Here is a 25,151-nt window from a genome sequence, read left to right on the forward strand (position 1 = left end):
GGAGAGCCTATATGCAGCGCTTTTATATATTACTCATAAATGTTACAAAAATTCTGAGACTCAGAAGGATTCACCAAAGAAAAACGTCTTTGACGAATTAATTTAGCAATGGTTTATGTCCGAGATACAGAGTATAGCCTATCATTTGACAACAATGGTAACATAACATTGCACATCATCTCACAAGTTAAAACAAATGAACTTTTGTAAATGCAGACAGAATCTTACTTTTTAAAGTGTTCTTAAAGCCACGTCAATTATTTAGTTTCTGTTCAAATTTTCTGAAATGTTATACTAAATTTAGCTCATTATAATTAGCACGTTAATATCTTTTGAGATGCTCTTTAGCTAGTTGTTGCATCCGGAAAGCGTTTGACAGCTGTGCGCCTAAAGGAGCCATGCAGTGTCGGCGCTCGGAGAGCTGCACTCCCATGCGCTTATTTAATCGAGAGTGTTGGGACACCCGATCTTCTGACAGCGGATCTAAGTGGTTCCTTGTAATCTGCCACGTAAAAATGATTATGCTCTTTTGGCCTGGCCGCCGCGTTTGATTAGCTTCAGGGGGTGGGAGCTGGTGTGGAGCAAATCCGTTTACTTTGAAGTAGTTGATATTTTAATAGACCATTAGTGAGTGCTGACGCTAAAAAGCCCCGTTCCCCCGGGAGCTCGGCCCTCGTCCAGCGGCTGAAGACGCTTACGTCATTCCCGTGATGCTTGTCGTTGACCCATGGTCACTGTTTCGATAGATAGATAGATAGATAGATAGATAGATAGATAGATAGATAGATAGATAGATAGATAGATAGATAGATAGATAGATAGATAGATAGATAGATAGATAGATAGATAGATAGATAGATAGATAGATAGATAGACTGTAAAAAATTATGATAACGTGTTTTTGCTTTGCCTGAACTAATCAAAATAAGTTAAGCAATTTTCAACTTTTTTTTTTTGTTTATACAAGAGAAAACTAATTTTCTAAGTCAGTTTAATGCAATTTAAGTTGAAATGACTTAAACATCCAAGTTAATTGTAGGCTACGTAAAAATGTAAGGCTGCAACTTGTTTACAGTGTAGATAGTCACATAAAAATAACGCTCATAAAAACTCTCATAAATAGTAGGCTACGATATAAAAAATTTCTATTCCTATGTATTCTTCTTCTTCTTCTTATTGTTCTTCTTATTATTATTATGTACAATAAAAACATAAGTTTGTAAGTTGAAGCACTTTTTAAAAAAATGTGCACTGCATTTTTGTAGGCCTAGTTCAATTAAATGTTTTGCATGGTCTAAAATCAACGTTAAAAATGTAACCATTTCTTTCTTTCTTTTTTTTTTTTTTTTTGTGGGTGTGTATAAATTCCATTCATCACTATGGGACACAAACGGTTTCACCTGGCAGGGCGCTCGGACTTACTTCTTATCTTTGACCCGTGCAAACAATTTAGCAGCCGAGAATCAATAGATTGATGAAAACTGAATTAAAAGCGTGAAATCCCTCGCTCAAAGAGCAAATAAAGGAATGGTTGGCGGATTGTTGGAGTAATTACCGGGATCTGCATATGAGCGGGCGCGCGTGCCACCCTGCCTCCGGCGCTGTTTTTATTGCGCGTGTCTGCCGTTATCAATTCTGCCGAACATTTTAAATGGGAGTCTGGCAGCCCGCAGTATAAAAGCGCTCGGATAATATGCAAAAAGACGACGCTGCTTTTGAATAATAAATGACGCACTTTTATAGCGGCTTTAAAACACCTGTGATGCTACGATATGAAAAGACCATGATAAGTAATAGTGCATTTAAAAAGGATCTAGTATGTTTTTATTACTATATTTTAAAAAGCATAGAGTGAGAGAGACGGCGGGAAGGAAATGGGCTGAATGAGGAGGGGCTGGGAGCCAGAGAGATATCTGTATTATTGCAATAAAAGCCAAGAAAAAGTGAAAGGCGCCGAAATTCCCTCCCAGCGAAATACCCTGCTTAATGAAAGTTTAGAGTCTCTCTCTATCTCTCTGCCCATGAAATATTCACTCAAATGTTATATAAAGCTCAGCGCCTAATGTCCTTTATGGCTTTTCTTTGTTTTTCTGCTTGTTGTTCTTGCTTATTATTCTTGGGCTGTAATAGAACTCCTTTTAATTTAGTTGTACATGGTGCGTAATCTGCATGCGCCTTTCTTTCTTTCTTTTTCTTTCTTTCTTTCTTTCTTTCTTTCTTTCTTTCTTTCTTTCTTTCTTTCTTTCTTTCTTTCTTTCTTTCTTTCTTTCTTTCTTTCTTTCTTTCTTTCAATGCACCACAGTGGAATGACATGTGCATCACCCTCCTGAAATGACAGTAAAACGTAGGTTTCTGTGTAGAAAATATAAAAACATATTTAAAAATTAAAGTAAAATGTATTTGATTTTTAAAGTCATGTTGATGTATGCTTACACTGACCCATTTTGTGCAGTTCAACACAATGGAAAGTTTTTTTTAACCCTACTCTCTGCTCATCATATTTCTAATTAAACATGAGCTTGTGTGGAGGATATTAAATTAATCAAGAGGACCTGCTGATTATGATGCTAATTCTGTCTTTTAAGATCTTTGTCTGCCACAATTGTGAGAGTGGCCAGCAAAAACACTATTTGTTTATATAGTTATTCACCTATGTATTTGATGTATTATACTGTTGTATTGTATTTGCTGTTCCTTTTTGTTTCTATTCTGAATTAAACAGCTTTAAATGAAATGAGCATGGTGGGTTGTGATGGGATTGGGAATGGCATTATGATTATTTGAACACCACAATAAATTATAAATTAATCCACAATATCCCCCCATAAATCGTTAGTATTATATCTCTAGGCTATTGCAATCTACTGGTAGTAGGTAGGTTGTAACAACAGCACTTTTTGTACCTGACATTAATTTACACAGTTTAGACACACAATTTTTTAATATACATCAGATAAATATGGGAATATTATGTAAAAAAATATCAGACACACATAGCACAAAAAACACTAAGTAACAGAGTTTGAGTGTAACACTTTCCTGTCTCCCCTAATTGATTCATGTCATTGAGTCTTCAAAATTACTGATACACACATTTTTACTCGGTTTGTCCCCATGAAAATCCAGCTGACAAATTTACAGTTATCCAAGTTTCACAACACGATTAAATAAGCCCCCGAAATGAGCAGATTCTGCCAAACTAAGATGCATTGCTTGATCAATATAAGACTAAAGACCATGTACTGTAATGCACATCACTTCTTCTGAATCATTTTAGCAGTCTGTATGTTGTAATATACAAGACAGATTAATACATTAGTTTTAACATGCCAGACATATCATTTACTGCATCTAGAACATCTTTTTTCTATTGTATTATTCAGCTTACCATAATTATTATTATTCCTTGTCTTTCTCAACTTCTTGCTGTTATTAGTAATCTGCAGTGTATGGTAATATGAACCTGTTTATCTGTATGGAAAAGCAGCTGAATCAGGAAAGACCCCCTACCGTGGGACACTGTAAACAGAAGCAGATCTCTCTGTGTGTGTTTGGAGGGGGGGCACTGCCACAGGCTTTTGCTTTTAGAGATCTCAGAAACTGCTCCTGATTGAGGAACCTGGAAAAAAAAATGAGCAAGAGAGAGAGAGGGAGTGTGCAACGCACAGCTGTTTAAGACAATAGAGCAGGCTTTAGTGTAACCTGCTCACTGGGAGCATTTCAGCAACAAAGAGCCAAAGAGGAGTTGCCCCAGGGAGGAAATGGATAGCCTCTCTCTCCCCCTCCTCTTCCAGAGCTCTCTCGCTCACTCGCTTTGGTTCACACAGACACAAGTGCATCTCTGTGACTCATTATTGCTCAGTGTTCAGATGAGCTACGCTCCATTGAGTGAAGAGATGGAGAGAGTTTAACACACCACACTGTGTAGAAATGAGCCGCAATCGGAAGTGCTCCTCTCCATGTGTATGTTTGACTGGACCTTGTTTGATGTGATGCAAAGATTGTGGTCTTGTAAATGCTTCACTATGGCCGTTTAGTGTTTCCACATTCTGTCTGTCTTGATGAGCTTTATGAGTAATATAAAACAGTTTCTGCCCATCTAATTCACAAACTAAATCAATCTAATCCAACTGAAGAATTTTTGTTTGCTTGTTTTAATATTCTAAGATAAAATATTGTATTATTATTAGCATTGATTTAATATTTATTATTACATTTGATAAGAACATAATATTATGTATTATTATTAGTGCTGTCAAATCAATTAATTGCGATTAATCGCATCTAACATAAGTTTGTTTACATAATATATATGTGTATATTATTATATTTATATATATGATATATATGTCTGTGTGTGTGTATATACTGTATACACACACACACACACACACACACACACATAGTATATAAAAATATAATAATATATATACACACACATATATTATAAACAAACTTATACATTATTTGCGTTCAATCTTTACATTTCTTTTATTTCTAAAAATATACATATATTTACATTATTTCCTTTGCATTAATATATTTTATAATATCAAACATTTTTATACCATTTTAATGTTTCAATTGCCATATATATATATATATATATATATATATATATATATATATATATATATATATATATACAGTATATTACATTCAAATACATATACTCTCGCCTGGACCAATGAAGTAAACATCAATGAGAGTTATTTGAGGATCACAGAATGTCATCTAAAACATTACCAAATCAGATCCCCATTGATCTAACAGGTTTGCAGGTAAAGTCATCATCAGAAAGGGCAGAAGTGCTCGCTGAACATGGAAAGCAGATTAACATTGTGTGTGCCGGAGGGGACGCTGGATCTGAGGCATGTGGAGAGCAGAACCGCTTCTCTGATGGTTGAGTGCGAGGCTCTGTTTTGCTTTAATGGAAAATGAGACGGGGCAGACAGGGAGGGGGGGCGAGGGGGGGGGGGGGGGGTGCATGTTTGAGGGGGTCAGCTGCAGGAACCATTGCAAGAGTTTGACTTCTTTGGCCTGGAGAACAACTTTTGTTGGGACACTTGATGCTAAACCTTAATCGCCTAAACCTGCTCTGAATTCACCTTCAGTGTGTTTATTTTGCTTCTTCCTACAGCTGCATTGTGTTTTCCTCTTCATATGTGTGTGTAGGCCTACATGCTCGTGCGTGTGTGTGTTTTGCGCGTGTGTGGTGTCGGTGTCAGCCTCGCCGTGAATCGTGTCAGAGACACTCAATAAAAGGCGATTATGCAGTGTGTCGCTGTGCCTCTCTTTGTCTTCCTAACGACTGGCTTTTGACCTTCTCACCCTGCCTGCTGCCTGCCGGCGGGACGGGAGCGAGCGAGGACCAGCTGCCACCAGTCTTACTGCCCCGCTCGTTGGCAGAGACCCTGCTCCTCCCAGCACGCTGGGCCCTCAGGGTGGAGCAAGCTGTTGAGCCACCAGTCTCCCTGCTGTCCCACCTGCCCTACACACATTTATACATACACACACACCGTCTCTCAGCACTGCCCGAGGCTTTCGCTGTCTCCTCCTATGTCTCATCCATCTCCGCTCACTTCCAGTCCGCTCATTTTATGTTTTGTCGCTTTTTTGGGGGGGGGGTTTAGTTTTAGTGCTATTTTCTTTTAGTAGCAATAGTTGTTTTTCCCTCCAAGCTGTTTTCGTCTGTTTACAGAGTTAACTGTCAGTTTTAAGTTACATTAGGTGGTGACATACTTGTAGCGCGGTTTATAGACTCTTCTACTGGTTTGAGGGTGTTTATAGGATTTTCTATTAATGTTGTTTGCTGTCTCGAGTATGTGTGTGTGCTGACATCCAACATGAGGCTACTGGGGGATTTAAGAGATAACAGTGCTTGTTACGGATATTTTACAGTGAGATTCAATTAGGTAGCATTAGCATTAGCATTAAGTGTCATGGAATAACCATGAAAAACATGTTTTACAGCATTTATTAATCTAGATACTGTTATTGTTTTATTGTTTATTCATGTTTGTTCATACTACATGAATTCAGCCTATATAATTTGAAATGCTACAAAATGCATTAGAAAATGTTCGATTTGGTTCGAATCTACACTGATAAATGCTTTAAAAGTATTCTAAGTTCACCCAAAAATGAAAATGCATTTACTCACCAGCATGTCCTTCCAAAACTGTACATGACTTACTTTCTTCTGTGGAACACACACACACACACACACACACACACACACACACACACACACACACACACACACACACACACACACACACACACACACACACACACGTAGTGTTTTCATGTTTTATGGGGATTTTCCATAGACATAATAATTGTTATACTGTACAAACCGTATATTCTATCCCCTAACCCTAAATCTACTCATCACAGAAAATGTTCTGCATTTTTACATTTTCAAAAGACATCACTTCGTATGATTTATAAGCTGTTTTCCTCATGGGGACCAAAAAATAAGACATTTTGTAGGGTTTACCAGGCCACAAACACACACACACACACACACACACACACAATCATTTGAGGAACTGATATACAAAGACAGATTATTATTATTATTATTATTATTATCAACAAGTAAGTCAACATGTAATTATACGGTGAACTGAAGTATAATGCAGGAATTAATTAATTGATTATTTTCCCATTACTGCCTTAATAGCTTCTACACATTTCAACCAAATTAAAAATGTATGCTATATAGTAAGTTTTAGCAATGTCCACAAACGCTCATGCAAACCAGCAGCACTACTCGTGAGCCAAACCAATGGACACACACACACACACACACACACACACATACACTCAGAGAGGGTTCTTTCTGCTCTTTTCTCTCTGACATCTCCATGATGGATGGCTTTCAAACACACACTTTATGAGCTGAGCATTCATCTGGATTCACAGCATCCACAACCAGATTTATCTGGGACGTGTATGAATGTGTGTGTTAGTGTGTGTGTGCACGCGCATGTGTGAACCGAATGTGAGAAAGAAAAAAAAAACTGGGTAGCGACAGAGAAACAGAGTGAGGTGTGGGGGAAAAAAAATGCATATGTGCTTTTCATCCATTCTGTGAGTTTTTTTTTGTCTGAAATCTCAGATATAACGTTCTTTCAGAATTATTGCGAATTTTAAATGAGAAAAAAAACACAACTAATTAGATTTAGAAGATTTCCCCACAGGTGTCAATCAAAGTTGTGGGCGGAGCTCCACGTGGCCAGCAGAGTTCGTAATGAAGGTGTTCTGCAAGTTGACTTAAGTTTGGAAGAGGACTGTCAGGACAGAGGTTTGGAATTCAGTTATTCTCTCTCTTTCTCCCTCTCCTCCTGTCTCTCTCTCTCTCTCTCTCTCTCCCTCCCTCCACCCCACTTTTCAGAGCGATTAACGCCCGGAGGATAAGACAATAAATCCTGGCCGCGCTGAATGAACGCCATTCATCATATTCATTTTCCTGTCGATACAATTATGAAAAGCCTCTGGCCTTTCTCTCTTTCTCTGGAACTCAATTCTGCTCAGGGAAAACGCAATTAGTGTGAGAGTAGGAGAAGGCTATCTTCAACTCCCTCTCCTCGATTCATCCCTTTCTCCATCCCTCTGTTGCTTCAACTTTTCCCGTTTCTGAGCGAGGAAGAGGTTGGGAGTTGAGAAGTTGCCCTCTCTCTCAGTCCATCTGCTCCATGCGGTCTGTAGTTGGAACACAGACTGACACCTGCTGGTCAGCGTCTCTGTCGACTCTGAGGCAAAGACGTTATTGATTTATCATTATATGTGTTTATAAAGCACTACCCGGGCCGACTGCACTTGGCTTGTGTATGTGTGTGTTCAAACAAGAGTGCAGGAGTCTTGTAGATGATACATGTGCTTTTATAATACACACTGTATCATACTGTACCTCGCTTGATGTATAAGCCTGCTCGAGAGGAAAATAAATTTCCATTGCCGTGAACGTGTGTTATTCCAGTTTCAATGTAATGTTTCTATTTGAGTTAGAGACGATGACAGTGTGAACCATAAAGTGGAATACGTGCTGCACTGTGAATACATCATGGTATTTTATGAACATGCTAAAATATCATTTTCACTCTCTGAGCAGCACTGAGGAATAGATTAGCTGAAATAGAGAGGGAGATTCTCGAATCCCATAATGCTTTTAAAAACATGCTTTTCGCTATTATTGTTGTACGGAGAGAGCGAGAAAAGGACGTGGATGTGCGCAGGGGGAGGAAGGAGTGTACAGGTGAATGAGAACAAGAGGGAGAGATAGAGCTACTTTATGAACGCACGAGAGAGAAGAGGAGAGCAATAAGGTGAGTAACCAGCCCTGCGGCCCTATGCTGCCAGACTATTTAAAAGTTATTAACACACATCTTTAAAATGTAGAGCCAAAAGAGAGAGCCAGGAAGATGGACAGAAAACAACAACACTGTTAGAGGATCCGCATGGATGGATGGATGAATGGATGATTGAATGGACAAGAGCAGTGCATTAGATGAGAGAGAGAGAGAGAGAGAGAGACAGGCCAGGTGTGGGGCCAGTCGTCCTCTGTGGGTCTCTCCCCCCGTCAACCCCCACCCCCCCTCCTGGTGCTAATTGATTCTGGCTGCTCTGAGCTGATTAGTGTGAGGACTCATGGGGTCTGGAGGCTAAAGCCAGCTGTCCCAGAGCAGTGTGTACCCCACCACCCACCTGCGGCACTGACGCCCCCTATTGGAGCGGCAGTGTACTATCAGAGTAAAAGGGAAGGGAGGGGTGGGCAGGGAGTGGACAAGTGATACAACACTCTTAATGTAATTTTGATTGCCTTCAGATGCTGGATGCAGAGTAATTAGTTAATAGGTAATTAGTAATTATTGTGTACTTGGCAGATTAAGTGCTTGAAGCTGCGATGTGCTGATGTGATGAGTCTCGGCGGTGAAGCACCATATCTACACATCCTGAAGTCAAAAAATGTCTGTGCTGAACAGACCGTAGCTGCACCACTCAACAAATTATTCCTTGAATTTCAAAGGGGAACGACATTTAACGGGAACTGTCAATATAATTCTGCCTCGCAGAAAATAAGTGTCTTTTGGATTAATTGTGTTTAAACAAAACTCTGTGATATACTTGTAAAATGTAAAGTGCTAAATAATTGCAATGCGAATGTTTTGTCAATACAGTACCCGTCTAATGGAAAGCACTCAAGCAGCCTTCTGTTGCTCCCGAATGCGACAGCAGGGATGATTACAAAACCCGGAAACGAGTTAGCATTTAGCACTTCCGGTTTAATCGTCCTGATGTCAAATGCTGCATCCGAAATCAAATACTTCCCAAGTATATAGCATGTGAAAAACAGTACGCCAACAGAGTAGTATGTCCGAATACATAACAAAACAGTACCGAAAAGTACTCGGATGACCTACTTCTGGCGAGATTCTGAAGTGTGCATACGATGGACACTTTACTATCCCATGAGGCCACGGGAGAGGATTTGTGAATGGAGGTGATGCGATGCAACTGACACCGTAGGTCACATGAGGCCACGGGAGAGGCCTAATAATGACTTAACATGGCGGATGTACATCCGGATTACATTCTAAATTTTCAAATTTCAGATGCACAGAAAGGGTTTTTGATTAAATGCTTAAAATAAGGTCTGTGGTGAACACAAGTGTAACCGAACCTACTCGCCTTGCTCCGAGCATGACTTGAACCCTGGTGTCTGGCGTGGGAGGCGGTTGCTCTAACAAGGAGGCTAAATATCGCATCCTCCAACATCAGTTGCTAGTGCGCCTCTTGAGATCAGAGGAGTGAGGTTTACACACACAGCTCTTACTGGCCTACGACAGTTACACAAGATATTTTCATGTTTTTTCTGTCGATTCTGTCAATTAAATTTATGCTTCAAAATGCATAAAAAAATAAAGATGTAAATAAATGCAAATTTGCGTAAAAACACTAATACATAGAACATTGCATAGTTAGTGTAAAAATACAAAATAGAATTGTATGTGGTCTCTCTTTTTTACGTAATGTTTATTTAACCAGGAAAATTAAGTGTAATAGGGACATAAATGTACATATATATAAAAATGTGAGGACCCACCGCACACCACTGGTGTGTATGTATATATATATATATTTTTAAATGCATACTTTTTGACTTTGAGCATTTTAAGCACCCTAAATACACCTCAATTTGTATCTAATTTTAGAATTGATTTATAAAACAGTTTACATTAATAAAGCACCACACTTGCAAGGTAAATAAAGATATGCTTAAATATTTTAAGATAATAATAAAAAATTCCCCTCCTTACCAGAGCTGTAGCTATATGAATTCAGTGCCTCTCTGTGTGTATAATGTATATCCTTCTGGGCCCCTTACATTAAAAAAAAATATATATATATATATATAATAATAATTCCTGTGACCCTTCTGGGCCACTACACTGTAAAAAAAAATGACATCCCCAAGTCAAAAATTTAAAGTGACCGATAACATCTACATTTTTCAATTAGTCTGACGTATTATTTCTCATTGAGCCAATGTTAACAGACTATTGCAACAAGAATTTCACTTGGGCTAATTGAAAAATGTAGATGTTATTGGTCACTTTAAATTTTTGATTTGGGAGGGTTAGAAATTTTTTACAGTGTAGTATAATTCCAAACTTTCACCCTTTCAGTGGATAATCAGCACTAATTCAACCCAGAACCCAATATTTTAGATAAACTGAAGTTCTGAATCTTTTTTAATTTTTTTAAATCTAATATATGGGGTGTATGCTGGTTGATCTTGCATAAACCCATCATTTGCAAAAAAACAAAAAAAGAAGGAAAAGAAGGGAATATAAACTGTAAATAAAGAGCTGAATAAGTGTAAATATTGTTGTATGATATCTAAAGAAAGTGAAAATATGTGTTTCAATTCATATTTTCACCTCTCAGATAACTGGCAACCTAACATAAATGATCATCTTCAATCGTTTGAAATGTGGGTGTATACAGATTGACTATTTGTTAATGTTTGCCTGCTATGATTAAGAGACAAAGTTGTGTATCGTCGTACCCGTCTTTGTGTGCGTATAAGTATGTGTGTGAGCGCGTATGTTTGTGTGTGTTTGGTAATTGGCTGTATATTAAAGATAGTTGTGATCCTGCCCTCTCTAACACAGCAATAAAGCTCACTTAGAGTGTTTTATTAAAAACAGCCAGCGAGTGGGGGGAGGCGGAGGGATGGGGTGGCAGAGACGTAACAACACAAAAATATTGGACTTTTTCCTGTATCATTTTTTGTCTTTAAAAAGTCCAAATGACCACTCAAATTGGGTAGTGCATCATTTTCTGTCACACAGCTGAAAGCATGGCAGACAGTTCTAATTCATCATTTTGGTGATTTAATAGCTGAGAAATATATTAAAATAATAAAATGTGGGCTGAAATGCCCTGGATTTGCAGTGATAAATAGCCCTCTCTGGCCTGATCGGATTAGTTGCACTAACAGATATATTGCGGTCAGGATTCACGCAGGCACGCACGATTGTTTTCCAATAAAAAGTTGCATATTAAATTCCAACACAGAAAAGGAGGGGAGAGGCCCTTCTATCTACAAACCCTCCAGAAAAAGAGATGGAGGGGAAAACGAGAGAGATGAATGTAGAGAGGGAATAAGGGATTTTAAGTGTTACACCGATACCATCCGGAGATATATTGCCAGAGCCGAACCACCACAGCCGATAAGTAAGCTACTTAAACTTATTTATCTGGACATTTATAGCAAATTCTCACACATACATAATTCCTCATGCTCAGAGAGTCATATTAGCATGCTCACAAGCTCATAAACTTTCATTTAAACTCTATCTCTCTCTCTCTTGCTTCCTCCCTCCCTCCTTCCGTATCCCTTAGGAAAACATTTGGAGTCTCATTGTCCTTCGACTCATCAGGAAGTGCTTGGATGTAATTAATTAGCTCATTTGTTTATGCAAATGTCTGCAATTAAGTCATATTGTTTGTTAAAGAGATAATTTTCTAAATCAAAAAAAAAGATGTCCTGTGTCTGAGAGCAAATGATGTTCGTCTAATTAAGCACATTAGTCCAAATTTGTAATTAACAGCGCATAATTAGGTGGGAAGATATCCTGTTTATTCATGACGTCATCAGGGGTTTAAACGCACAGGCCGAGAGTCTGACAGACAGATGGGCAGGTAGACGGATTCGCAGATGGATGTACAAAACAGAGCAAGGATATAAACAGGTGAAAATGTGTGAATTCATAAAGTAAACAGTGTTCCAATTTCTCCCTCTTTCGGACAGAGAAAAAATGTAATATCTGTTTTGCATTGTATGTTTTCCATTGCAATCTGTGTCTGCATTTGCTGTCATCCGCACCCAAATATGTGTGTATTTATTTATAAGAGGTGTTTGTGTGTGTGTGTGTGTGTGTGTGTGTGTGTGTGTGTGTGTGTGAAACGCTATGGAGGGAAGGTGTTCGGGGTCAAAGCGGTTGAACATGAAAGGGTTAAATCTCTTTCATTATTACTCCCCAAATCGACCTGGGGGGATGCAAGGAGAACTGATTAGAAAGGAGAGAGGAGGAATGAGAAAGCTAAAGAGAGATGAAGACAGAGGGCAGAGAAAGAGAGAGATCTCAAAACAGTCCGATATAAATCATAACAATCATAACCTCAGGGCACGTCATGATAAAGAAGAGAAGGAAAGAGACAGAGAGAGAAAGAGAGAAAGAAAGAAATTGAGGGACACTATACAAATACAACCACAATGTACAGCTATAGGAATTGTTGTGATGTTTAATTGTTGAAATGGGTTGTAACATTATGATAAGGTTGCTTACATTAGGCTACATATGAAATGTGATGCCGTAATGAAGTAATTTGTTTGTTTGTTTTTTCATTCAAATACAATGCAGGAGCAGTCAAGCTTTTAAAAAAAGGATGCAAAAAGGACCATAAAAACATCATAAAAGAAGTACATGTGACTCACGTGCTATAAATCTTTCCACCTTGAAAAAAAAAGATGTTTTTTGAAAAAGTTCTTTACAAGTACTATATAGTTGGAACAATATCATCCTGAAGGATGCTAAAATGGTTTTGTGTGTGTGTATTTAAATTTTTTTTTATCTGGAACTGTCAAAAACACTATTTTAAAGCCACATCCTTAGTGATCTTCTCAAGCTCAATCATCAACATCCAACTACACAGACTGTCAACACTCTCTAAACAGGTACTTGATGTCCTTCATAAAATGTATATACATTGTAAAATTGTACCAATCATACTGTCCTTTTGTTAATTTTTGTTGTTTTTTACAGAAAATGTGTGGCCAGCTCTGTTCAGTTGAGGATACTTCTCTCCTCTTCTCCACTAAGCATGTAAGTGACAGATCTATATTGTTCGAGTTATCAATTACTGTTTTGTTTATGTATAAACATATACCCCCAGTCATGACATGACTTTTTAATGTAGTACCTAATCTGGTACTGTTTAGAACCATTCTTCATAATATTGTTCCTTTGAGCTAGATCTTTTCATTGAATCAATTCAGATTCCTTTCACGAACACAGACGGAATGATCTGTTAATGAATCAAATTGATTCGGTTCTTAAGTTCAACTCACTGACTCACTGATTCAATGCAGCAGTTAACAGCTCACTGGAGGGGAAGATTATCAGCAAATAGTGAATTTCACACAAATCACTCGTATGACTGCAGAGGACATTTTTAATCATGATTTTGCTTTGTAGGCTATACTCTACACATTACTTTTCTATATGATCTATGCGCATATTTTTTCTCTATGAACACTATGTGCACAAAGTAGGCCTTATGTGTGTGTTTTGCCTTGTTTTTATGCGTCAGGGGGATGGATCTAAGAAAGGGCTGAAATAAGTAGTCTATCTCTTTTGGGATGGAAAGTGCCTCTGAAGAGATTTTCGTCAGACCAGCCCGTGTCCCAAACAAGCCACAAATGAACAAATAACACACAAGAATGTTGCATTGTGCTCTTGAAGAAAATTACGTACCACAACGGAGAAACACTGCGGTTTACTGACAATGACGGAACATACAGTGGAAAAGAAGAAGATATTGAAAGCAGATAGAAAAAACGTAGAATGACCAGGGAGTAAAACTGGGAAAGAATGAAACAGGAGAGCGCGAGCGAAACCGATCATTTATCCTTGTGCGACTATAGAGTCTCTACTGTCCAGAGAGTTTTACACTGGGTCTCCGTTATGGGTGACCAGGGGGAGGGCGAAAGACAATGCCATCACTCTGTAATTGGTTTTTAGTTTTAATTTCTTTGTGTTTAACACAAATAGGATGGTTCTATTAATGTTAAGTAGGCTTGTGTAATAAGTTTCTATGACCTGCAGGAATTCCTAATCATTAATTCAAGCAAAAGCCTAATGACCTTCTAATCTGTAGCACTTATGAAGAACATTAGTCTCTTTCTTTCTCTCTCTCACTCTTTCACTCGTTCTCTCGTCCCACTCTCTCTCTCTCTCTCTCTCTCTCTCTCTCTCTCTCTCTCTCTCTCTCTCTCTCTCTCTCTCTCTCTCTCTCGCTAAGAAAGGCTAATTAAAATAGCCATTTGGCAGACTAGCGTCCTAATTGCTATTCCCATCATTGCTGGTCGATTGGGAGGAGATAGAGAGATAGAGAAAGGGGAGAGAGTGAGGAAAAGAAAAGATGAGCGAGAATAAGATTGATAATGAGATAACGAGTCATTAGAAGCATACATTAGCGAGTACAGCCCAGGCTAATGTCCCCTCAATCAGTTAGAGCTCTCTCATCCTTGCCTGTCTTCTTTTTATCATTCTGTCCCTGCATGTGCTTCCAGCCATCTCCTGTCTCATATCTGGAGAAAAGAATGGCCTCCTCCTGTGGTAAAGAGAAAGTGTGGTGACACGCACCATTTTGGTCAGGTTTGTGATCATCTAAATTTAAATAATTTTTGCTTTAATGAAAACATGGGATTTTGATGTATGGTGTATAAAAAGCATTACGCTGATGTAAAATAGTATGTAATCTGATTTTGGATTGCAGAAATTATTCTGAGCAGTACTTTGAATACATCCATAGCGCCACCTGCTGGTGATTGGCTGCAAAATATAAATGCTTGTTAAAATGAAACCTGCTGTTTTGGACTCGGGGAAGAGCGTTTATTTTGACCATTTGTTATGCATTACTATGCATAGTAATTAGCCATGTTTTACATAATGATAAAGTGAATGGTTACAATCAAATTGTTTAATGGATCTACACATGATTACATGTTTTTACACTTTGGAACTGTATGTCATATCCTGAACAGGCTGAGTAGCTTATACAGCATGGCTTTATCATTTGATCACAGAAAAGCCTATTGACCAGCAGCTGTTTGTCACTGGTGAGGTGACTCACCTTTTTTTCTTTTTGCTGAATGGCCTTAAATGCTTTGTGTGCAAATAGGGGGATTACAACAAACGTGAAGGATTCCAGGAAGAGATCTGCACCTAATCACAAGCACACCGTTTAGTCTTGGCAGGGAATTGCAAGAGCTCAAGGAAAAGAAATGGGGGTGGGTGGGGGTTAATGGTGAAAGAAAGAAAGAAAGAAAGAAAGAAAGAAAGAAAGAAAGAAAGAAAGAAAGAAAGAAAGAAAGAAAGAAAGAAAGAAAGAAAGAAAGAAAGAAAGAAAGACAGAAAGAAAGAACAGACACTGGATACAATGAAAGTGAGAAAAATATAAAGAACAATGAAGTATGTAGCTCTCTGGATTTATACTAAAATCTTGTTTTACTTGCTCTTAGTTTTGGAATAGAAATATTATTGCTGTTTTTCAGAGCATTAATGCTCTCTTTCAGCCTCTTACTGCTATCCTTTACAGCTTTTTTGTTGCCATCTTTAACAGTCTTTTTTGTCTCTCTTTTCCATCTTCGAATCCATATTGTATAGACACCTCCCAGAGTTACCAGAAGCATGAGGAGAACCACTGCAGCCACATCTAGGCAGTAGTAGGAGTACATGGACATGTTGTAAGCCTCAGCGTGCAGATGGCGCGCACCTTTATTGCGTAGGACAAACTCGATCCAGTACACTGCTTTGTCGAGAGGATGCAGAGGTCGGTCTCGGTGTAAACCGGAGAGCTTCTGCATGTTCTGACGATATGTTGGGTTCTCTAAGATATCGCTCAAAGACTCAAGGAATTCTTCGGATGTACAAGTAGCTGCGTCCAGCATCCGTGCCGCACCTCTTGCCTGAAGACGTACTATGTTATCTAGCTGGTCAAATAGCAAAGGGAGTCCCAGAACTGGCACTCCATGATAGATGGCTTCATATAGACCATTGGTGCCACCATGAGCCACGAAAGCACGGGTTTTCGGATGACCCAGCAAGTCGTTCTGAGGCATCCATTGAAGTAGTAGGGTGTTATTGCCAAGTGATGAAGGTCTCTCGCCAATAAACCTCCAGACCACCTTCTGTGGCATGCGGGCGAAAGCTGAGGCAATGGCTTCCATGACCTCTCTGGGCAATCCTGCGATCAGCGTTCCCAGAGACATCACGACCACCCCATGGTCTCCTGAGCTCTGCATGAACTCCTCCAGCTCGGCAGGAAGAGGCTTGGCTGGACGACACTGGAAGCCACCAATGTAGACGAGGTTTGGCATGGAGGGTCGTGGGAACTCGAACACAAAGTCAACACGCACTAGCCACATCTCCGCTGAAAGTTGCATGGCGAGGAGGTCGGCGTCCGGAGGGAAGTAGTTGAGCAACAAGCTGGTATACATGGGAATCACCAGCCAGCGCTCTTGAATGAGGTTCAACCCATAATGTAGAAGGTTACGGGATCTTTCTAACAGTCCCATTTGGTCCGTTAGACCTGAACCGGGCACAGGCACGTAGGAGATTGGAGAAGGTGCGATGGAGAAGTGTCCCTCTCCGAAACTCATCCAGCGGACGTTATAGACCATTGGAAGGTGGAGGTAATGTGCTAGGATGATCCCACCTGGCATGGCAGGGTCAGTGAGCATCAAGTCATAGTTTGCCATCTTTATTTGTCTCATCAGAGCTTTGTTCTCCAGCATGGTGGTCAGCATGGCACAGGTTGCGGTGTGAGCCACATTCATGATTCCAATAAATTCAGACATCTGGACTAGTGCTCCCATCATCGTGCCCTTCCTGCGGGCCTCAAGAATCCTTTGTACTGCGGTCTCAAACAGGTCCAGGCCTATATGTTTCTTTTTAAGCTTCACTGTAATGGAGGTGTAGGAAGGTGAATTCTCTTGGATGAACCAGCTGTCCTCCATGCGAATCACACTCAGCTCGTGTCCACGAGACTGCAACTTCTTCACCAGCACCTAGGGGGCAGTAAAGGAGTGCACTCAGGTTTTAATGAGAAAAATTAACTAGATTAATACACATTTTTTTCTGTGATTAATCGCAATATTTTTCATATATTTTATAACATAATAATTTCACAGTTAATCTCCAAATTAATGTAGAAATAACATAAAGACAGTATATTTTAAATACTTGTTTAATGGCATCTTTTTATGAATTAAGGCCAGTATCACTGATTCTAATACAGCTACTGATGTCTCAATGAAAATGATTTTTTACACAATTTTAAACATTATTTGATAGCCATTCAACATTACATTGTAATTGAAAGCTATCAATTTTTTTTAACATTTATTAGGCTTAAAAAAAATATAACAACTTTTAATTTAAGTGAACATAAAACAATCCTCACATAAATCCATAATTCACAAGTTCCTTTGCCCATATAATCTTTAAGCTAATAAGGTTAAGCATATTTGGCTTGCTGTCCGCAAGTGGAGGGGCTCGAGGAAGCAGCTTCAGCTCGAGCTTAGATATACCCCCCAGTGGGGCTACTAATGCTTGGATGATGAGTATGGTAGCAACTAGCAAGATGCCTAAATTATATTGATGGAGTTGGGGAGGTGGAGGAATGCCAAAACAGCTGATGCCAGAGCAAGGCGAGCGGCTGCTTATATGCTCCGGCAGTTAATTGAAAGATTAGATGGGTTCACTCCTCCCGAAATTACGTTGTGAACTTCACTAAATGTCACATTTACCTATGCCCTTCCTACCTGTCTGACAGGTAGAAAAAATACAGAAATTGAATAAAGTTATCAAACAGTCTGAACTGCATAAATTATAAATTAAATATAGGTTAATCCTTATAAAAGCTACAAAAGTTATTTAATCAAGAGCAGTGAGTAATTTTCTCTGTTTGTTCTTTGATTAAAGTCCCCCTGTAGTCAATCATTTTATCCCTTAAAACTCATCTTTGATCACCCAAATGACACATTTAAAAGTTTTTTCCTGTGTTTTTTTATTATTCATGCCTTAAAATAGCTAATGTTACTACACCCTTGCTTCATTTAGTATACACGGAACCATGAATATGCATTAAGCCCCGCCTCCACTCACTCGCACCAGCTCAGAGATTCACTCAGTCATACACCGTCGTCTACAAGTCGATGTATCAGAATGGTAATGCGTTTTGTGTATCGCTCTCAACAACGTCGGACATATAACGGTAATTAATATGATTAGCGTTTTGCTTGACTACGTTATCAAACAGCTAATAATGTGTTGCTAATGTTACACAAAACCATGTTCCCATTCGCCACCTCTGAGTTAGACAGCTGCCTTCTAAGAATCCTTAGAAACGCTTTGAACAACCTAGAACGTCAGTGGAGAAAGGCAAATACCCAGCAAACACAGAACGTTGGCACAACGTACCCAACCTTCTAACAACGTTTTAACAACATGACCAAAAGGTTGCTATAACTACGTTGTGTGGTGAAGGTTGTTACAGCATTGTCACAATGTTGATTTTTTTTTTTTTTTTTTTGCTTTTGCTTTTTATGTTTTATTTATTATACTTAAAAGAAATTTGTAAATTCGTTTATTTAGTTTTTCTTCTTTTTTCACAAATGTATGACTTTTGGAAGTGCAATTTGATTACCATATATGCAGTTTTAATAAAGTTGAATTAACGTAACCTTCTGTCATTTTTACTCTTCAAAGTGTACACTTGCAGGTGTTAATTATAATTAGGCTAATTTACTGATAGCCCCATTAAATAATAATAAGAATAAACAATATATTAAAAGTATATAATTATCTGAATAAAAATCATAGCATCATAGTACCTCAAAACACAAAATGCTAAATGGGGAATATATCTATAGGCCTATATAAGCCTGGATGCCAGCCGAACTTAGCCCCGCCCACAACATTTGAGGTCGGGAAGTTCGGTCTGGACTTGATCCGTTGTGAAGCAACAATGCTCGAACCAGAGCTGTTCGGACCAATCAAATTGTCAGGGCGGGCTTTATATGATGATGGACAGATGATCAACAGTAACATAATCATCCATGTCACCAAAGAGCGCTTAGGTTGAATTCTTTTACAACAAAGATGGCTGCCGCTGGATAATTGAGATGTGTAGATTCCGCCATCGCGTCTGTTATAGAAGATATCGACAGCGCATTAATTTTAAAAGAGGAACAGAGAACCGTGATCATTCAGTTTTCTGATCGACAAATGCCTTGAAGAACATATGTCACTTACTCTGTTGCTCTGATTGGTTGTAGGTTTATCCAATTAAGTGCAGAGGCATTTTCTTTCCTGGTTCGGTTGAAACACACCCCTTAATCACAGCCCATTGGAGCAGTATCAGACTCATATTCTGACTAGAATCTGAGTATGACGACGTCAGGCTAGATATCCCCCATTTAGCATGTTATGTTTTGTGGTTAATTTTTAATTAGTCAGATGTTAGATAACTATATACGTTTATCCTTATTATTATTTATGGGCCAAACAGTAGCCTAAATTAATTATAATCAACACCTGCAAGTGTACACTTTGAAGAGTAAAAATGACATAGAAGGTTAGCTAAAGCCCTATTCGGATGGGATTAACTTTACAAGGGTAGATGGATTAATGTAATTTTACCACAGGACGTCTGTAATATTAATGGCCAATTCGAACGGGATAAGATATCTCAGTAAAACTAGCAGAAGTGGGAGGAGTAACTCGATTAACACACAGCCGTTACCTTCCTGTCGTCATGTGTGTATCCGATTGTTAAGTCTGACGTCACGCGTGACGTTTAGCCTTTTCCGGGTCCAAGCGCTCCTCTCGTCCAGAAATAACAATGGTGGAACCTGTACATTTATTTACGACCACGTCCTTCTTAGTGAGGCACCCTTGGCGGTCAAAAAGGGTTTAAATTCCTTTAACACCAACAGAGTGGTTAGTGAAGCTCATCACTCAGGTGGCATAATTAAGGGTAGAGTCCAGGCATCAATGAAAAAGAAGATTTACGAGGTTGAAGTGAGTTAGCTCGGGACACGGGACACAGCACTGCGGCATTGTAAAAACACTCAATAATAACCAAAACACTAGCGAAAGCGGTAGGTAGGTAGAGAGGACCTGGACTTTGGACCCGGAAAGAGTATTATCGGAGAGTGGTTACGTCACGATTTAACAACAGAATTACCTTGCTTCCTGATATCACGTGCACAAACACGTAACCTATATTTATATATCTAAAACAGTTAGAACAGGTGTTGTGCCGAATTCTGACCCCTGCCAAATTACTAACCCCCTTCAGGCAATCAGGTACTGACTTCAACGAGGGGGGTAATAATTTGGCAAGGAGTCAAAATTCGGCACAACACCGGTCGAACGATGTATTAATTAACTTCAGATTGGATTGTGTTGGTAGGCACTTACCTCTAAAAGATGTTTTGTGCCTCTAACAAGTGCTTTCGATCTTCTTTCTGATCTGAATGGTATGTGGAAAACACATACCATTTCCACAGACTTGTGTGGTCTTGCCACAGACTTGTCCAACACCTTAGAAGGCAACTGAATGCTTTTGTGAAAAAACGCGGAAAACTACTTTTAAACAGGAAATGACGAAATATTTACGTGCATATTCATAGCGGGTCTATTCGCACGGGATTAGTATTACCTGAGGTAATTTTTCCGGACCTTTTTACTGAAGGTAAAAGTCGCCGTAATCTTTACTGACATTGTCCGTAATGATTACTGAGATGGCACATTCGGACGGGACTAAAATCACAGAGAAGCTCTGGTAATTATTACTACCCACCTCTCCATGTTAAACTAGTACCGTCCGAATAGGGCTTAATTTAACTTTATTAAAACTGCATGTAATCAAATTGCACTTTTGTTATTTAATGAGCGCGTTAGTAATGTGCGCCTAGGCGGGTCCACAACCCATGGCGCGAGCGCAACTGGCATTTAAATGCAATGGGAGATGAGACTCTGATTGGTTTATTGCACGTAAATTCCAAAACACACCAATTACTCATTAAGAGAATAAAGACAACCCTTTTAGACCATTCGCCTGGCGCGCCACCATTTTTTCGTCGTTAAACTAGCAAAAGTGGATTCGTACACGCCCTAAGTGCACTTGCGCCATGCGCTTTAGACCATGCGCTTAGATCGTTAAAATAGGGCCCAATAAGTAACACGCCAAATTGGCTAATGATTTGACAGTTACCCGCCACAATTTATTTGTACCCGCATTTGGCGGGTTGGCGGGTGTTAATTTCAAACCCTGATCATCAAATACATTATTCACCCGCTATATTGCTAAATGTACCCGAATTTTTTATATCACCAGAAAAATATACCGGGCTAACCAGGCTCTCTTGAGACTCCCCTGCTTTGCAGTTAAAGGTATAGTGGAGGATTTTCCCAAATTTTAGAAAAAAAATTCTCTCCACTCTCCACTTTTTGAAAAAATGCACATGCGCAACACTCTACCTGCTCCCGAGAGGGAACGCCTATTAAACGTGTGCAAGAGAGACGGCTAGCATCGCTAATCATAGCTTTCATTAACTTTTACTAGCAGTGATTTTAAATGGATTTATCCAAATAGCATGCCAAACTTTACCTGTCGAGTAGAAACTTTGCGACTGAGGCATCAGTGGGAAGCCCAACCTGTGCTTTTAGCGCATGCCAGCGTGTGAAATATTCTCCCAAAAACACTCTGGTCTTGTTTTCTTTCTTCAGAGGCCTTTCTCTTCTTGTCATACAATTCGTAGACACTTTTTCTCTTGCGACCCTCAGACATTTTGAAAAAACCCGGTGAGAACGGTGAGCTTCAATGAATGGCTGAAACCGTAGCTCACCACAAGTGCGCATGCGCAGAAAGCGAAAAACTACCAAGGGACGAGCACGTACGACAGCCTTACGTAAACATATCACCAGAATGATTGACAATTAGGAGGACCAATAGTCTTGATGATCCACCCGGAAAAAGAAAATCCTCCACTATACCTGTAATGATATGCTTAAGCCCACCTGCATGTTTTCGTGATTGGCTAAGGTATTTTGTGATGTCAGAAATACCTGCGATTTCAAACCACATTTTTGAGACTGTCTTTTTTTCACTGCAGTTTTAAGGAGAAAATACTCAGCCATGGTGTTGATTTATGACTTTGCACTTTCAACACAGAGGGGTCTTTAACATTAATTACAGACAGTATTAGTGATTGCTGTCACTTTAAGATCTGCTGCTCATGACATGGACCTCACACACCTCACACTCTTTACGTTCATTTAAGACTTTATTTAACTCATTTAAGATTGCTCTTATGAGGACACTGGACAAAACTTACATTGTGGCATAATTATGTGTTATTGTTCGTGCAAGCGCGAAAGAGAACTCAATTCTGGTGCCCTGTCTATGCTTGCGCGTCTTTCTTTGTGTCGTGTGTGTCACATAGACATGAGATTCACAAACAGCCCGTTTTCTTTTGACTCGTCACGCTTGAATGGTTGAAAAGCATTTGCACGAGCCAAAAGGATGACAGATTACCTTGGTTATATATTTCACTTTTTGTCTTTTTAAAAATAAATTAAATGGTTTATCTTCAGAGGAATAAAACAATTATTGACAAAATAAATAAGGTAATTGTGACATTACATCACACAATTGTGACAACATTTTGCAATTGATTTTTCATAATTGTGATTTTATATATCATAATGCAACTACACTTCTTTAATTCACTTCTTGGTTTGTTTTAAATGACCTGATATGTTTTTACTTTGAGGGAAACACAGGAAAACAGCCATAGTAAAGTCATATAAAGAACAATGAACTTTGCTGGAATTCTACACTCATTTAAATCTACACTTCCTGTGTATTCAAACCAGTACCTCCATGTTCACCCAGTGACTGCCATCAATGGGGAAAACCAGGATCTTGTCGCCATTATAACCACAGGGTAAAGAGAGAAGGATGGATGTCCAAAGGAAAATGAAGAATACGTATCCACACATTCTTCTCTTTTTCTTCTCTCAAAATAACAAGAACAATCAGCATGAACATAAATTTCAATTTCTCTAATACAAGAAATGTATACACAAAAGGATTAAAATGTAGACTATCAAGTTCTCTTATGTTTAGGTTACATACCTCAGTTGTGTCTTATACAGTTTCAGTCGCACAAAAATGTTGCCACGTAACAGAAAAAGCCTTCACAAAGTCTCTGAAGACAGAGAGATTATCTTCCCTATTGAACATAATTCCTTAATTTGGCAGAAGAATTTTGTTGTGAAACGTTTCTTAGTCCAAGTTCTTTCTGACCAGCATGATATGCAAAAAATGTGTTATGATGTTATGTTGAATTGCACACATAAAATATATTTACATTATGAAATTGTTTACATACTACACACTTCAAATTCACTTATAATTAAATGCTTTAGTTTTTGACAAATCTCAGTTTCCATACTGCATACTGTAAATGTGCAAACAGCATATAACAATCTGTTTATAAAAAATTAAAAATTGAAGCGTCTGCTCACTTTAGCTATTTAAGATTCACAGACAAGATCCCTTTAAAATAATCAAAATCTTTAGATTAAGAAAAGACTTCTATAACCATTTAATCAGATGTGTTTTATTTTGATTTGAATAATTATATAATTGAATAAGTCTGATTACATAGGTACTATATATAAAAGGAATAAACAAATAAAAACACAGGCATTTTCCAAATGCTATTCACACAAAATAATTTATATTGATTAAGCTGATTAGATGTTATACTATATGGATCACTTAGTATTTTTGTGTGTGTGTGTGTGTGTGTGTGTGTGTGTGTGTGTGTGTGTGTGTGTGTGTGTGTGTGTGTGTGTGTGTGTGTGTGTGTGTGTGTGTGTGTGTGTGTGTGTGTGTGTGTGTGTGTGTGTGTGTGTGTGTGTGTGTGTGTGTGTTGCTCTGGTAAAACCGGTATGGGGACAAAATGTCACCACATGGTAATATCCAAAATCCTTGTCCTTGTGGGGACATATTTTGGTTCCCGTGAGTTCATAAATCATACAGAACGATGTTTTATGAAAATGTAAAAATGCAGAACGTTTTTTGTGAGGGTTGTGTTTAAGCGTAGGGGTAGGATTTAGGGGATAGAAAATAAGGGTAAAAAAATCATTATGGAAAGTCCCCATAAAACTAAACCCAGCATGTGTGTTTGTCACAAACATCTACATTCTATTTAACAACTGTTGTGACCATAGGTGGACCAGTCTAAATTGCTCCCATCTGTATTACAGGAGATGCCACACTAACCGACTGCTGTGAGACAACTCGAGTGGTGGTTGCCATGGGAATTGGTTGAATCACAGTAGGTAGTACGGTTTGCATTATGGTGACGTCTTTTTTGCGTGCTTTCATTTCTCTACTGATCTGACACCACGAACACCACATGCAACAGCAAGACACCATGATGTCATCGCAGATATTGCCCTGTTGCAACACAAACAAACAAATGATTGTTTCGTGGCCTTCTTTCGTTTATTGGTTGAGGCGAAGGAAAACTCACCCCAATATCATATTTGTAGCGAACTGCCACCCTCATTCCCAGAGTCACAGGCGGCACACATGTTGAAATCCCGAAAAAAGCCAGGAAACCTGGGCCGAATATGTCCAGGAGAGGCAGACAGGTGCCCTCTCCAAACGCACCAGTGGTGGAGCAGGTAAAACAAGGAAAGCACCAGAACGCATAGCAGCCTGAGGACAAATGCACAAATCGGGATATCATTTGTATAATTTTTAAT

General features: G+C 38.9%; 1 protein-coding gene across 1 annotated transcript; it reads right to left on the reverse strand.

Annotated features, from left to right (window-relative positions):
• Positions 1-14,569: 14,569 nt before the first annotated feature.
• Positions 14,570-24,625, reverse strand: ugt5g2 (UDP glucuronosyltransferase 5 family, polypeptide G2). Its single transcript, XM_082156928.1, has 2 exons — positions 23,250-24,625; positions 14,570-17,368 (listed from the first exon to the last, which is right to left on the reverse strand). The coding sequence occupies exons 1-2, from the start codon at positions 23,370-23,372 to the stop codon at positions 15,794-15,796; spliced, it is 1,698 nt and encodes a 565-aa protein (XP_082013054.1). The 5' UTR covers positions 23,373-24,625; the 3' UTR covers positions 14,570-15,793.
• Between the last annotated feature and the right edge of the window lie 526 nt (positions 24,626-25,151).

The sequence above is a fragment of the Leuciscus leuciscus genome (assembly GCF_965113295.1).
Source record: "Leuciscus leuciscus genome assembly, chromosome: 24".
NCBI lineage: Eukaryota > Metazoa > Chordata > Actinopteri > Cypriniformes > Leuciscidae > Leuciscus > Leuciscus leuciscus.